A 12407-nucleotide genomic window follows, 5' to 3' on the forward strand; every position below is an offset into this window, starting at 1 on the left:
AAGTTAATTTTGGTGGCCAAGGCTGATGCGTGTGTGCGAGTATATGTGTGTGCTGGGGCAAGAGTCCAGAACAGGGTGGGTACCAGGACAGACTGTCCTGGGCCTCCACTCTGATCCCTGAGATCACGGACAGGCCGGGTAGTCACACACCAATGCCACTGGGGACCACGAGCCCAGCCGGAGTCCTGAAACCTTAGGGGGTCGAGTTTTGGACATCAGAGTTGGCAATGTCACTGCCCTGGGATGTTAAAACCTGGAAGTCTGAACACCTCTGACAGTAGGGTTCTAGGACAGTAAACTTCTAGTGGGACTGGCCCATCAGGGCATCACCACCCTCTAACTGTGTGCTCTGGGGAACAATACCTCAGGGTCCCCGAATCTCAGCAGAGCCTGACTGGGGCCCTTGGAGTCCAGCTCTTCCACCTCCTCCTGGTATTCAAGGGTAAACTGAGGCTCAGAAGAGTGACCCTCCTGCTCCAGGCCCATAGGACAGTGATGGCCTTGGTTATCTAAGGGCTTCCTTTCAAGGGGAGCCTCAGGACTGGGCTGCAAAGAGAGGAAAAGGGTTTCCCTTTGAGGGTGGGCAACAGAGGGCTCGAGAGTGACCGCCATGGTGCAGGCCACTGAATAGGAAAGCCAGGCTCCATGCAGGAGCCTTGTAGGCTGAAAACAGAAGGAGGGAGACTCGGGGGAGGGCTTAGACTCCCTCTACCTGGGGTCTCCCCACCAGGGAATTCAGGAGGTCTTACTGTCCCTCTGGGGAAAGGAGGCAGGGAGGGTCTTCAGTTCGCCCTCCAGTCTACAGGCTGAGTCAAGGCTTCTCTGGGAGGGGCCTCGCTCAGCTGTTGGCAGTGTCGTGCGCAGGAGGCCTGGTGGCTCATCTTACAGCTCCCTCTATATATAGCGCAGGGGGCACAGCTGCGCAGTTTGAGCGCAGCAGCCCGCAGGGAAGCAGGGGCACGGAGAGGAGCCTTGGCACCATTGCCACACTCTAGGGCACCCTTGGCGCTGACACCATACACCGGGGCACCCACCATGGCGCTGGGCTTGGAGCAGGCGGAGGAGCAGCGGCTGTACCAGCAGACGCTGCTGCAGGACGGGCTCAAGGACATGCTGGACCACGGCAAGTTTCTGGACTGTGTGGTGCGCGCGGGCGAGCGTGAGTTCCCATGCCACCGCTTGGTGCTGGCTGCCTGCAGCCCCTACTTCCGCTCACGCTTCCTGGCCGAGCCCGAGAGCGCTGGCGAGGTGCGCCTGGAGGAGGTGTCACCTGACGTGGTGGCCCAGGTGCTGCACTACCTGTATACGTCGGAGATCGCGCTGGACGAGGCGAGCGTGCAGGACCTGTTCGCAGCGGCACACCGCTTCCAGATCCCGTCCATCTTCACCATCTGTGTGTCCTTCCTGCAGAAGCGCCTGTGCCTCGCCAACTGCCTGGCCGTGTTCCGCCTTGGCCTCCTGCTGGACTGCGCGCGCCTGGCTGTGGCCGCGCGCGACTTCATCTGTGCGCGCTTCCCGCTGGTGGCACGGGACGCCGACTTTTTGGGACTCTCGGCTGACGAGCTCATCGCCATCATCTCCAGCGACGGCCTCAACGTAGAGAAGGAGGAGGCGGTGTTTGAGGCCGTGATGCGCTGGGCTGAGAGTGGTGATGCCGAGGCCCGCGCCGAGCGCCAGCGCGCGCTGCCCACGGTGTTCGAGAGCGTGCGCTGCCGTCTGCTGCCGCGCGCCTTTCTGGAGACCCGCGTGGCGCGCCATCCGCTCGTGCGCGCCCAGCCCGAGCTGCTACGCAAGGTGCAGATGGTCAAGGACGCCCACGAGGGCCGCGTGACCACGCTACGCCGCCGGAAGAGGAAGGACAAGGGCAAGGAGGAGGGGAAGGAGCAGAGTCCTGCCACGGAAGAGGCCCAGGACCAGGAGGAGGAGGAAGAGGGTGCCGAGCGCGTGCTGCCTGGGGTCCTGAATGACACACTGCGCTTTGGCATGTTCTTGCAGGACCTCATCCTCATGATCAGCGAGGAGGGTGCCGTGGCCTACGACCCCGCCGCCAACGAGTGCTACTGTGCCACCCTTTCCACACAGGTCCCCAAGAACCACGTGAGCCTGGTCACCAAGGAGAACCAAGTCTTCGTGGCTGGGGGCCTTTTCTACAACGAGGACAACAAGGAGGACCCTATGAGTGCTTACTTCCTGCAGGTGTGGGCCAGCCCTGGGGGACCCTTGGGGGACCTCCCTCAAGATAGTCCAGGAGGGATGTTGGCTGACAGCTGCGTGCAGGCAGGGCCAGCTGGGTACAGGCAGCTGCTAGAGAGCCAGTGACACTGGTGCTTGTGTTCCAGGGGACAATAGGTCAGAGGATGCAGGATGGGGATGCCCTACATGGGCGTCAGGTCAGCACAGTGAGGAGGACATGCAGGGTCAGAGCCAGGCTTTGGTCTATGGAGTCTGAGTGTCCTGAGGCTTCCATTAGAAGAACAAGCTGAGGCTCTTGAAAGCCCAGGCGAGTGGGTGCCCAGACCTAGTAGGGGGGCAGCTGTGGGGCCTCTGAGGGCAGAGAGGGCTTTCAAGTGGGCACAGATCTGAGCCCTGCCAGCCACACAGCCCTCCCAGCAGTGGAGATAGGGTGGCTGTGCACCCAGCCGCAGGGGGAACTGTTGGGCTGGGGTGAGCCAGCCTGGGGCCTGGGGCCTGGGGCCTGGGGCTGTCCCAGCTGTGCTCAGGTCTGCAACAGGAGGGTGAAGCAAGGCCTCTGGCTCAGCGAGAAGCCCCAGGAGCCCATGGGGCCCACTGCAGACTGCAGGTTTTGGGGTGAATGGCGATGTGAAGTGTCCAGGTCAGTGGGCAAGGCCAACAGGCCATCCAAGCGGTGGTGGTAGCCAGGGTGGTGGCCAGCAGGGTGGTGACTGGACCCTTGGCCCGCAGTTCGACCACCTGGACTCGGAGTGGCTGGGCATGCCGCCGCTGCCCTCTCCGCGCTGCCTCTTTGGCCTGGGAGAGGCGCTCAACGCCATCTACGTGGTTGGCGGCCGCGAGCTCAAGGACGGCGAGCGCAGCCTGGACTCTGTGCTGTGCTACGACCGGCTGTGAGCAGGGCCACGGGTAGGGGTGGGCACAAGGGTCCCAGGAGACCTGGGGTCCTGGGAAGGAGTGGGGTGCATCTGGGGAGCCCCCGCCTGAGCCAGAGCCCCTCCCGCTTTCCAGATCATTCAAATGGGGTGAGTCGGACCCCCTGCCCTATGCTGTGTACGGCCATGCGGTGCTGTCCCACCTGGACCTCGTCTATGTCATTGGGGGCAAGGGCAGCGACAGGTGAGGCCGGGCTGCAGCTTTGGGGACACAGCCTGCTTCGGCCTCCCACTCACTGCCTTGCCCTGCAGGAAGTGCCTCAGCAAGACCTGTGTATACGACCCCAAGAAGTTTGAGTGGAAGGAGCTGGCGCCCATGCAGACGGCGCGCTCTCTCTTTGCGGCCACTGTGCATGACGGCCGCATCTTCGTGGCGGCGGGAGTCACGGACACAGGGCTGACCAGCAGCGCTGAGGTGTACAGCATCGCAGAGGACAGGTGAGCGCTGCCTTGGCCTCCCATGGGCTTTGATTCCAGCTGTGGGCATTTCGGTCTCAGTCCTGGCTGAAGGGGGTGGGTGAGCCTGCTTCTGCAGGAGGGGCACCTGCTGGGCAGCAGCTGGTTCGGGTTAGAGAAGGTTGCCTGGGCCAGCATGGTCTGCCATGGGGTTAGGGGGACAGGGGAGCAGGGCAGGTCCAGGAGGAGAAACCAGGCAGGGGTGGACAGGACTGGCAGCGGGGACGGGGGACAGGTGACTGTCCTGAGGGTGGGGCAGGGGTCTCCTGGGTTTCACAGCGATGTGCTCAGTGCGATGGGGATGCGGGTGAGGGGTATCCAGGAGCCTGGGGTAGGGGTAGGACAGAGGGAGGCCCAGAGCTGTGCGCAGCAGGCTGGGCTTCCCACTGACCTGTACCCCTGAGAAGCTGACACAATGGCCCCAGCCTCGCCTGGAGAAGCAGGAGCCCAGCGACAGCTCAGATGTCAGGGCGAGGAGAGGCTGAGGGATGCTCTTGTGAAGGGGCACTGTTGGGGAGCCAGTGGAGCTTGATAGCAAAAGTATGGGTCCAGGTGGGACACGTGGGTCAGAGATGCGTAGTTGAGGGCAGTTTGGGGTGGGGACAGTGGCCCCACTGCAGGAACCACAGGCTTCCAAGGAGAAAGGTGCAACCATCACGGAGCTGACCATTGAGTCCCAGTGCACTGGGACCTGCTGGGGCCCAGTGGCAGGTGGCATTCAGGAGAGGCGGGGTGCTGGGGTGGCCAGGGCTAACTTCCCTGGGCAGCTGGGATGGGGGGACCAGGGGATGGGGGCTGGGGCACCCAGAGGCTATGGACCCTGCGGTGGAGGAACAGCCCTGGTGACAATCCGCTGGCCTTGGCTCACGCGCCCTGCCCCCAGGTGGACACCCTTCGAGGCCTTCCCGCAGGAGCGCAGCTCCCTCAGCCTGGTCAGTCTGGCAGGCACCCTCTATGCCATCGGGGGTTTTGCCACGCTGGAGACCGAGTCAGGAGAGCTGGTCCCCACGGAGCTCAACGACATCTGGAGGTGAGTCCTGCCTGGGGTGGAGGGTCCTAGCCCTTGAGGCTCAAGGCCAGCACAGGATGGGGCCAGGCGAGCTCTCTTCCATGGAGTTCAGGGGAGGATGGCAGCTGGGCTTGCAGTCCACAGACCCCCAACCCCAGCTCAGGCCTGGACCCCTCGAAATGGCCTGGGTGCTGCCCAGCCTTCCACATGCTGGGTCTAAAGGGAAACTGAGGCAGGCTTGGGAAGCAGGTGCTCTGCACAGCTGAGCTCTCAAGGGGGCGAAGAGGATTCTGCCGCCAGGGTTGTTCCTGAGCCCCAAGTCATTCCCACTGTCTTGGGGGGGCACTTCCTGAGTGCGAAGCACAGGAATTCTCAGGCTGGGGGGCGGGCAGGGTAGAGGAACCTTCCAAAAGGAGCTGCGGGCACCTGAATGCAAAGGTCTTCGAGAGGGGCCTTTCCTGGGGAGGGTGGCTCCTGTGGAGTCCAGGATGCTTCTTCGAAGTACGCTTTCTCAGGGGTTTTCTAGGACTTGAGGTGAGCGGGAGCTGGGCTGGGGCCGGGGGGCTAGGTGTACCTCCTGGAGCCAGGAGCAGTTCCCCACTGAGGTGCCTGCACTCAGCTGACCCGCGCCTCTCCTTGTCCCTCCCTCCCTCCCTCCCCACCCCAGATTCAATGAGGAAGAGAGGAAGTGGGAGGGCGTCCTGCGGGAGATCAGCTATGCTGCTGGTGCCACCTTCCTGCCTGTGCGGCTCAACGTGCTGCGCCTGACCAAGATGTGACCCCACCACCCTGACGGGCCCAGGGAGGAGGCCAGAAGGGGCCGAGCTGCCACATGGTGCGATGGGACTGCAGGACTACTTCACCTGGACCGGGTTGCCACGGTGGACCTAGGCCCTGAGGTGGGGATGCTGGCCCCTCCAGGGTAGCCAGGCCTCCCATGCCCCGTCGGGTGTCCAGAGCCTCAGGGAGGGATCTGGGCAGCACCCCAGCCTGGCCCTGTGCCTGCCAGATGGGGTGTCCCCAGCACTTGAAGTGCACAGTCAGCCGTGTCTTACAGGGGAGTAGGCCGTGTGGGCGCCATCTGCCGTACCCCCCAATCTCCTCTGCTCCCTGTGTGGCCTCAGTGTCCTCGCCCAGCAGGGACAGGCACTAGAAGAGGCCAGGAAGAGGCTGGGGACCAGGCATGGTAGAAAAAGCTTTATTCTTTGTCACTCGGGCTTCTCTTTGTCCTGCCCTGGCTCCTCCTCCAGGGCCAGGCTGCGCTCGCGCTCCTTTACCAGCTGGACGCCACAGTAGGTGACAAACAGGATGGCCAGCGTGGTCTGCGGGAAGCCTGTGAAGCAGAGCCATGGGTCTTGTGCCTCCTGGGCCAGGCCCAGGCTGTGACCCTCCCTATGCAGCCCTTGCCCCCCCAGTGGTGTGGACACCTTTCCCTCACCTGCAAGCAGCAGGCGCCGGGCCACCAGCTCCGTGAACTCGAGGCTGTTAAGGCTCACGAGGTTGTACATGACGATGGCCCAGAAGTTCATGGCCCCAAACAGGGCGCGCACACGGCGGCTCATCTGCTCCGACAGGGAGGCCTGGCAGCCACACAGGCATCAGAACAGGGCCCCAGGGGAGCACGGGGCACTCCGTGGCCTGGCCCAGCTGCTGGAGCCTGGGCTGTGTGAGGGTATCTGGGGTCCCAGCCAGCTCACCCTCAGTGATTGTGGGGACCGAGGCCCGAGAGCCGAGGCCCAAGCAACAAGCCAGGCCCAGGTGTGTCAGGCCCAGCCCTTTGGTGGCGGCGGTACCCACGTGCCAAGCTGGTGCCAACATCTGAGGTCAACCCGAGGACGCTCGGGGCTGGGGAAAGTGCGACCACCAGACCAGAGAGCAGCAGGGCCCCCTGCCCTCCCACACCTCCCTGTGCCCTGCCCAAGTCCTCCTGTCCCCGATGCCCCACCCTGCTCACCTCAATCTGTGCCAGCGGCCTTCGCTCGGCCAGCTTCTGCACCCAGAGCTCGAAGTTGAGGCCAAAGCAGTTGAGGGCCGACCACAGGTAAACGATGTCACAGGGCCCGAGCCACAGTGTGGTGATGGCGAAGGTGGCCACAGAGGCCACCAGCTCGGGGATCACGGCTGAGTGCTCCCCACCGATGTGGTCATACACGTACCTGGGGGTGCCAGTGGGCCGTGGGGAGTGGGGTGGGGCAGGTGCAGAGGTGTGCCCGTCAGGCTATAGCTGTCTTTGACTGAGGCACCCACACTGTGCCCACCCGCACATCACCGCCTCAGGCCTCGTGTGCTTGTCCCACCCAAGCCCCTGCTGGCTTCCTGTGGGGCGCACTCCCACCCCCACTGTTGGCCCATACTCGGGTTGCAAGCCCTGCTTACTCTGGGCTTCTGACCCCCAGCTGTATCCAAGACATCATTGCTGGGCCCCCACCAGTGCTCCTGTTCCATCCCCCGCCCATCCTGGCAGCTCCTGTAGTGGAGCCTCTGTGATCTTCCCCTTCCCCTCCTCATGCTGGACCCAGGGGCTCTACGAGCAACCTTGCCTGCCACTTCCATGGCTGCCGTGGTTTCTGACGCAGCCATCTTCCTGCCTCAGCCTCCAGAATGCAGGATCACAGGCACGAACCACTGTGCCTGGCTGAACTTTGAACCTTGTCAGCTCGGCAGGGCAGCCTCACTCCCCTGTGCACCCTGGGTCCTCCGATACTTCGGCTCCTCTTCTTGGGACCCTGATCTCCTTTCACTCAAGGCCCTGTTCAGGTCTCAGCATGGACCCCGTGGCTGGCTGCTGCCCCCTGCACTGTTGGACTCCTGAACCCCCTTGCCAAGGTGACCCCACTGGGGCTCAGCCACCTGAGTACGGCCATTGCCCCTTACCCAACCCATGACCCCTGGGAGTGGGGTCTGCCCGTTCAAGGCTGTTTTTCTGATGTCTGGGGTGGCACGGGCATCCAGCAGGCTCTTGGAAGACGTGTGTGAAATAAACTCTGAGGGAGATGGCTGAGGAACTAGCCTCGCTGTCCTGTGGCTGCCTTCTCCACCCGCACTCTGGCCGCACCCCCCACTGTGCTGGAAACCTCCCTCATTCCTGACTCCCACTCTGCCCATCCCATCCTGTCTTTATGGTTCCCCAGCTTGGTTCTTCAGTCCCCTCTGTCATGGGTTCCTCCAGTCCTTTCCTGACTGCAGCAACCCACCCATCTCAGCCTCCTAAATCATGGAGTAGTTATTTTAGAGCACTGAAAACACTGCCCCCCACTTCTCCTTTTCTCTGTGTGGGGAGCAGGGTCACTCACTCCCTGACAGGAAAACACACAGACAGGGCCCTAAAGCAGGACCTCTGCCTGCCTGGGTCCCCAGGCCAGGGCCTCCTGCACTCTGCGCCGGCCTTGTACCCCAGCTCTGCCGCAGACGTGGTCTCTTAGTGGGGTTCCTGCCACCCGCATGAAGCAGGATGCCCCTCTGCACTGACCCGCCACCCCTCCCCCTGCTCCTCAACTGTCATGCTTGCCACTTCTGCCCCCCGCCCCGGGTCACCCACTCTGTCCTCGCCTGTGCTTCCTGGCCCCAGACCTCTGCCCCGGGTGTCCCTCCCTGAGCCTACCTGGGAGTCATGGGGCCTCCGTTCCTCCCCTGCTGCCCTGGCTACCCCTTCCCCCTCCATGGCTGTGCGTCTCCCTCTGTCCTCGGATGGCTGAGCCCCTCTCCTCCCTAACCTTAGCCTCACCCTCCAGCCCTCCCCAGGGCTGCCCCTCCCAGCAGACCTTCCCCAGGGAAGCTGCACCTGACACACCTGGCCCCTCCTGGGGATACAGCCCGGCCCAGGTCCTGCAGGCTGGGTCTCTACCTCGCCTCCCCAGGGCCACTCCTGGAGGTCCTGTGTGCCCTGCCCTGTGGCCAAGGCCTCCTCCCCAGGTGCCCAGCATCCAGCCCTGCACTCACTTGCACAGCCAGTCGTTGATGCCCCGGTCGAAGTGCCTGTGAGGGTGGGGGGCAGCTGAGCAGGGAGAGGCCCCATGGGGGCCCCTGCCCCACCCCTCCACTGAACACTCACGTTTCCCCAAAGACATAGAGTGCTGTGATGCACTTGGGCGCTTGTGGTGGGTCCAGGTGGTCCAGGCGAGCCACGGTGTTAACCACGCCGAAGAGGACAGCCGCCTTCACCCAGTCATACACCAGGTTAGAGTAGGCCAGGCCAGCTGGGGATAGGACTGTCACCACACTGGCCCCTGTGGAGCCCTCCCTGAGGCCCCTGCTCCTGGCTCCCCTTCCCCTAAGTGGCCCTGTGGACCCCGTGGACACCCTATTTTCTGTGAACCTCACAGCCCTGTGAAGTGGGTGAGCTCCTGGCCATGCAGCCCCAGCTGCCAGGACAGAGTGTCACACTCCACGTGTGGCAAGGCAAGCTCCCCTTGCACCCTTAGGTGCTGAGTGCCACCCTGAGAGGGTCTGGGCAGCTCCTGCCCCTGCCCCTGTCCCTGCGGTGGGACCCACCAAGGGCGCTGTCTGGGAGGCGGTTGGCGAACTTGAGGTCACTGGGGATGGTAAGGATGTAGAAGAAGTGGAAGAAGATGTCGACGGCCACAATGGTGACCACACTGAGCCCTGCCTGCACCTGGATCCGCCACAGCTCCCCCTCGGGCCGCACCGGCTCTGCCTGGTTCACCTGGGGACAAGGGACATGTCGGGTGGAGGTGGGCAGAACAGCATCCCCAGCCCGAGCACCCCACTGCAGCCCGGCTATCAGGAGGCCCAAATGACAGGTGGGGTGTCATGGCCCAGACACAAATGCTAGGCAGGAAACGCTGTCCCCGCCCTGTGGTCTCCACCTGGGGTCTGACTGGGGGATGTGGGTCCTCGGGTGTGTGGTCCTGGAGACTTGGGGACCCTGCCGCACCCTTGGAGCCACGTCCCACCTGCTCGTGGAAGCGGTCGAAGGTCATGACGGGCCCAAAGAAGAAGAAGGGCAGGTAGAAGTTGTACTTGAGCAGATCGGCCAATGAGTAGCGGCGGCCGGGCTGCGCGCAGCTCTCCAGTGCGAAGCTGGTACAGCGGAGCACGGTGAAGCCACTGCCCCCCTGGAACAGCACCTCTTGAAGATCGAAAGTGCCCGTCACAAACCCACTCTGGAGAGAGAACAGGCGCTGGCTTGCAGGGGTCCTGCTAAGAGCCCCCTCCGCCTCCAGGGCCCGGCTCTGGTCAGATAGGAACAGGGTCCTGATGCTGGACATACCTTGGGGCCAGCAGGTGCCGCCTGATGGGGGTTTGGAGGCAGTGAGAGGGTGGGGTACCCTCCCGGGTCCCCACTTGGCCTGCCTGGTACACACCTGCCAGGAGATGAGAGGGTCCATCTTGAAGGAGGCCAGGCTGGCCAGGCCAAGGCCGAGGCAGAGCCAGGGCTGGCCCAGGAGGGACACCATGTAGAGGCCCACGCAGTGGCCAAGCAGCAGCAGCAGGTACCAGGGGCCCATGATGCCCAGCACGGCCAGGACACCGTACACCGCATACATCCAGGAGCGCAGCTGTGGACAGGACAGGGAGGAGGCTCTGTCGGGGGCCCCAGCTCCCCTTCCTCCTGTGGCCAGGGTAGGGACTTGGCCTGAGCTCACCTGGGGGGCGGCCATGGTGCACAGCTTGGCGAAGAGCACGTGACCACAAAGGGTGAAGAGGATGACGTTGCGGAAGGAGGTGAACCACATCACCCACTCGAAGTCAGCCACATCCTGGGGTGGCCGGGTGGGTGGGAGGGGGACAGGTCAAGGGGAGAGCTGGCACTGCCCAGCTAGGGGCTCTCCCTGCCACTGGACAGAGGCCCCCTGCCTTCCCATGTAGGGGTCCCTGGGCAGGAGGGGTCCCCAGGTGATCAGCGCTGTGTGGATATCAGCCTTTCCTGCCATAATCTGGACTGAGGGACCCAGGTGCTTAACTCTTGGGGCCCTGGGGAGGGGATGTGGGGAGCTGGAGACCCCCAGCACCAACACTGGAAGCACAGGATTCGGGATGGGCACTGTGGGGCAGGGACCTACCATCTTCCGGCCAATGTACTCCCAGCCCGGTCGCACAGACTCCCGGAAAGCTTTCCTGTGGGCCCCATCTGAGGACAGAGCATGGTCTCAGGGCAGGGTCCCCATGTGCTGCGCCTAGGCCAGGTCCAGCCCTGTCAGGGTCTCTGCACTTCTGTGTCCCTGGGCTGCACCCCTGGGCTCACACAGCTTGCCAACCCTGTGGACCATGGAATAGGGTCCCAGCCCTGCCCCTGGGCCCCGCTGTCACCTTGGGATGCCTCCAGGAGGCCTCGGGCGGCGAAAGCGAGGGCCCCGCTCAGCACCAGGGAGTAGATACCCAGCTCAGCCGCAGGCAGTGCTGTCCTGATGCCCATGGTCTGGACGGGGCTGGGGAGACAACCAGGGTGAGGTGTGGCAACTGCAGCCCTGTCAGCATGGGAACCCCCCGCACCAGAGGGCCATCCCACCCCACTCCAGCCTGGCCAAGGCCCCCCAGTGACCCTGCCTGTGCCTGACAGAGCCCCGCTGCCCTCAGGCCCCTCCTCTGGGCTCCACACCTTCCTGAACCCCTCCTCTTGCCCCCAGCCTGAATGGTCTCCCATGCAGGGACCCCCGACCAGCCTGCCTGGCCTTGGCCCCACCAGTGTCCACACTGTGCCCACGAGGTGCCCCTGGTGCTCAGGGCAATGCTGGCCAAAGCTGTGCCATTTGAGGAGGAGCCCGGAAGAGGAAGCTCGTAGTCAGGGCCAGGCAGGCACCTGAGGGTGCTGGCTGCTGTCCAAGGTGCTGACCGGCTTCATGCCAGAGCTGTGTGTCCCCCATGCATCCTGCTGGGACATCCCTGTGACCTCAGTTTACACCTCTGCCCTCCAGCATGCCCCATGTGGGCAGGGTCATCCTGCTACTCCACAAGTACCAACCCGGGGCTTTGAGCAGAAGGAGCTGGTCCAGGCGTCCACTGTGGCTGGCGTGGCAGTGTCCCACTCTGAGCTCCCCAGCAATGACCATGCCTGTGCTGGTGTCCCTGCCAGCTCTCCTGGGTTCACCCCTGACCCCATCCCATGACGGAGGGGTCATGGGCTAGAGATGACGGGTACAGACAGGGCCCCACATCTGGCTGCCTCCTTCAGGACAAGGTGGCCTTGGGGAGCCCCTCTGGAGTCCAGAAGAGGCCACCACCCCCGCCCCCCATCCCATCTGACTTCCCCAAGGCTGGGCTGGGCACCTCTCCTGTCTTCACCCTGGCGGCCGGGTGGAGGCCCAGGATCAGGTTAATGGAGCAGGAGCCTGAAACCCGAGCGCCACAGAGCAGCTCCGTCAGCTGCCTCCCACTTGCCGCGTTCCAATTTTAGCTCCCACAGCCGGCGCCGAGTGTCCCTGGTGAGGCTCACCAGGAGCGGCCCCCAGCCTGGCCTCTCTCATTGGACCCCTGACCTGGCTGGCCACTGGACCCCAGGGGGCTCTGCCCTTCCCAGCCATCTCTGATGTACTAGGGTCCAGCCTGCCTTGGCACATGGGGATGGCACCAGGGGTGTGGTGTGGGGCCCCCAGGTCTAGGTGCCCCGGGATGGCTGTGTCCCTGGCTGACACTGACCTTGAGGGGCCACGAGGGGCCCTGGCACGCTGCCCACCTCAGGCTCCGGGGCCCTGCGACCGACTGAATATCTGTCCCGCTGGTCGAGGTCTGGGGCCACAGTGGGGAGTGTCCAAGCTGGGGTCCCCACCCCCTGAGGCGATGCGGTGAGTGGTGACACGGCGGGGGAGGGAAGGAGGAGGTGGCCTTCTGAGTGGCACTGAGCCGAGCACTGCAGAGCT

At 63.9% G+C, this 12407-nt stretch overlaps 2 protein-coding genes across 5 annotated transcripts; one reads left to right on the forward strand and one right to left on the reverse strand.

Annotated features, from left to right (window-relative positions):
• The first annotated feature begins 917 nt into the window (after window positions 1-917).
• Window positions 918-7598, forward strand: Klhl40 (kelch like family member 40). Its single transcript, XM_003477005.5, has 6 exons — window positions 918-2196; window positions 2923-3083; window positions 3202-3309; window positions 3378-3563; window positions 4465-4611; window positions 5258-7598. Exons 1-6 carry the CDS (start codon window positions 1036-1038, stop codon window positions 5367-5369), a joined length of 1875 nt encoding a protein of 624 aa, XP_003477053.1. The 5' UTR covers window positions 918-1035; the 3' UTR covers window positions 5370-7598.
• Hhatl (hedgehog acyltransferase like) lies at window positions 5775-12383 on the reverse strand. Of its 4 annotated transcripts, XM_003477006.5 has the most exons (12): window positions 12187-12380; window positions 10861-10979; window positions 10614-10681; window positions 10197-10310; window positions 9915-10109; window positions 9504-9713; window positions 9082-9253; window positions 8642-8786; window positions 8530-8565; window positions 6545-6746; window positions 6029-6170; window positions 5775-5923 (listed from the first exon to the last, which is right to left on the reverse strand). In XM_003477006.5, exons 2-12 carry the CDS (start codon window positions 10964-10966, stop codon window positions 5799-5801), a joined length of 1515 nt encoding a protein of 504 aa, XP_003477054.1. In that variant the 5' UTR covers window positions 10967-10979; window positions 12187-12380; the 3' UTR covers window positions 5775-5798. The 4 variants fall into 4 exon arrangements, with proteins under 4 accessions (XP_003477054.1, XP_013015698.1, XP_023416154.1 ...); XM_013160244.3 differs by having other exon boundaries at window positions 5775-6170; window positions 12187-12381; XM_023560386.2 differs by lacking the exon at window positions 12187-12380 and adding an exon at window positions 11513-11649 and having other exon boundaries at window positions 5775-6170.
• Window positions 12384-12407: the final 24 nt, after the last annotated feature.

Source organism: Cavia porcellus, unplaced genomic scaffold, assembly GCF_034190915.1.
Source record: "Cavia porcellus strain 051 isolate PalLab524CR breed Dunkin Hartley unplaced genomic scaffold, mCavPor4.1 scaffold_14, whole genome shotgun sequence".
NCBI lineage: Eukaryota > Metazoa > Chordata > Mammalia > Rodentia > Caviidae > Cavia > Cavia porcellus.

What these genes read in the sequence shown, in the direction of transcription:
- Klhl40 (XM_003477005.5), top strand. Translation starts at nt 1,036, where the DNA reads ATGGCGCTGGGCTTGGAGCAGGCGGAGGAGCAGCGGCTGTACCAGCAG. An exon ending in GGGGGCAAGGGCAGCGACAG is followed by an intron (nt 3,310 to 3,377) that starts GTGAGGCCGGGC and finishes CTTGCCCTGCAG; the next exon opens with GAAGTGCCTCAGCAAGACCT. An exon ending in GAGCTCAACGACATCTGGAG is followed by an intron (nt 4,612 to 5,257) that starts GTGAGTCCTGCC and finishes TCCCCACCCCAG; the next exon opens with ATTCAATGAGGAAGAGAGGA.
- Hhatl (XM_013160244.3), bottom strand. Translation starts at nt 10,966, where the DNA reads ATGGGCATCAGGACAGCACTGCCTGCGGCTGAGCTGGGTATCTACTCC. An exon ending in ACCCTCTCATCTCCTGGCAG is followed by an intron (nt 9,714 to 9,914) that starts GTGTGTACCAGG and finishes TTCTCTCTCCAG; the next exon opens with AGTGGGTTTGTGACGGGCAC. An exon ending in CTCTATGTCTTTGGGGAAAC is followed by an intron (nt 8,566 to 8,641) that starts GTGAGTGTTCAG and finishes CCACCCTCACAG; the next exon opens with GCACTTCGACCGGGGCATCA.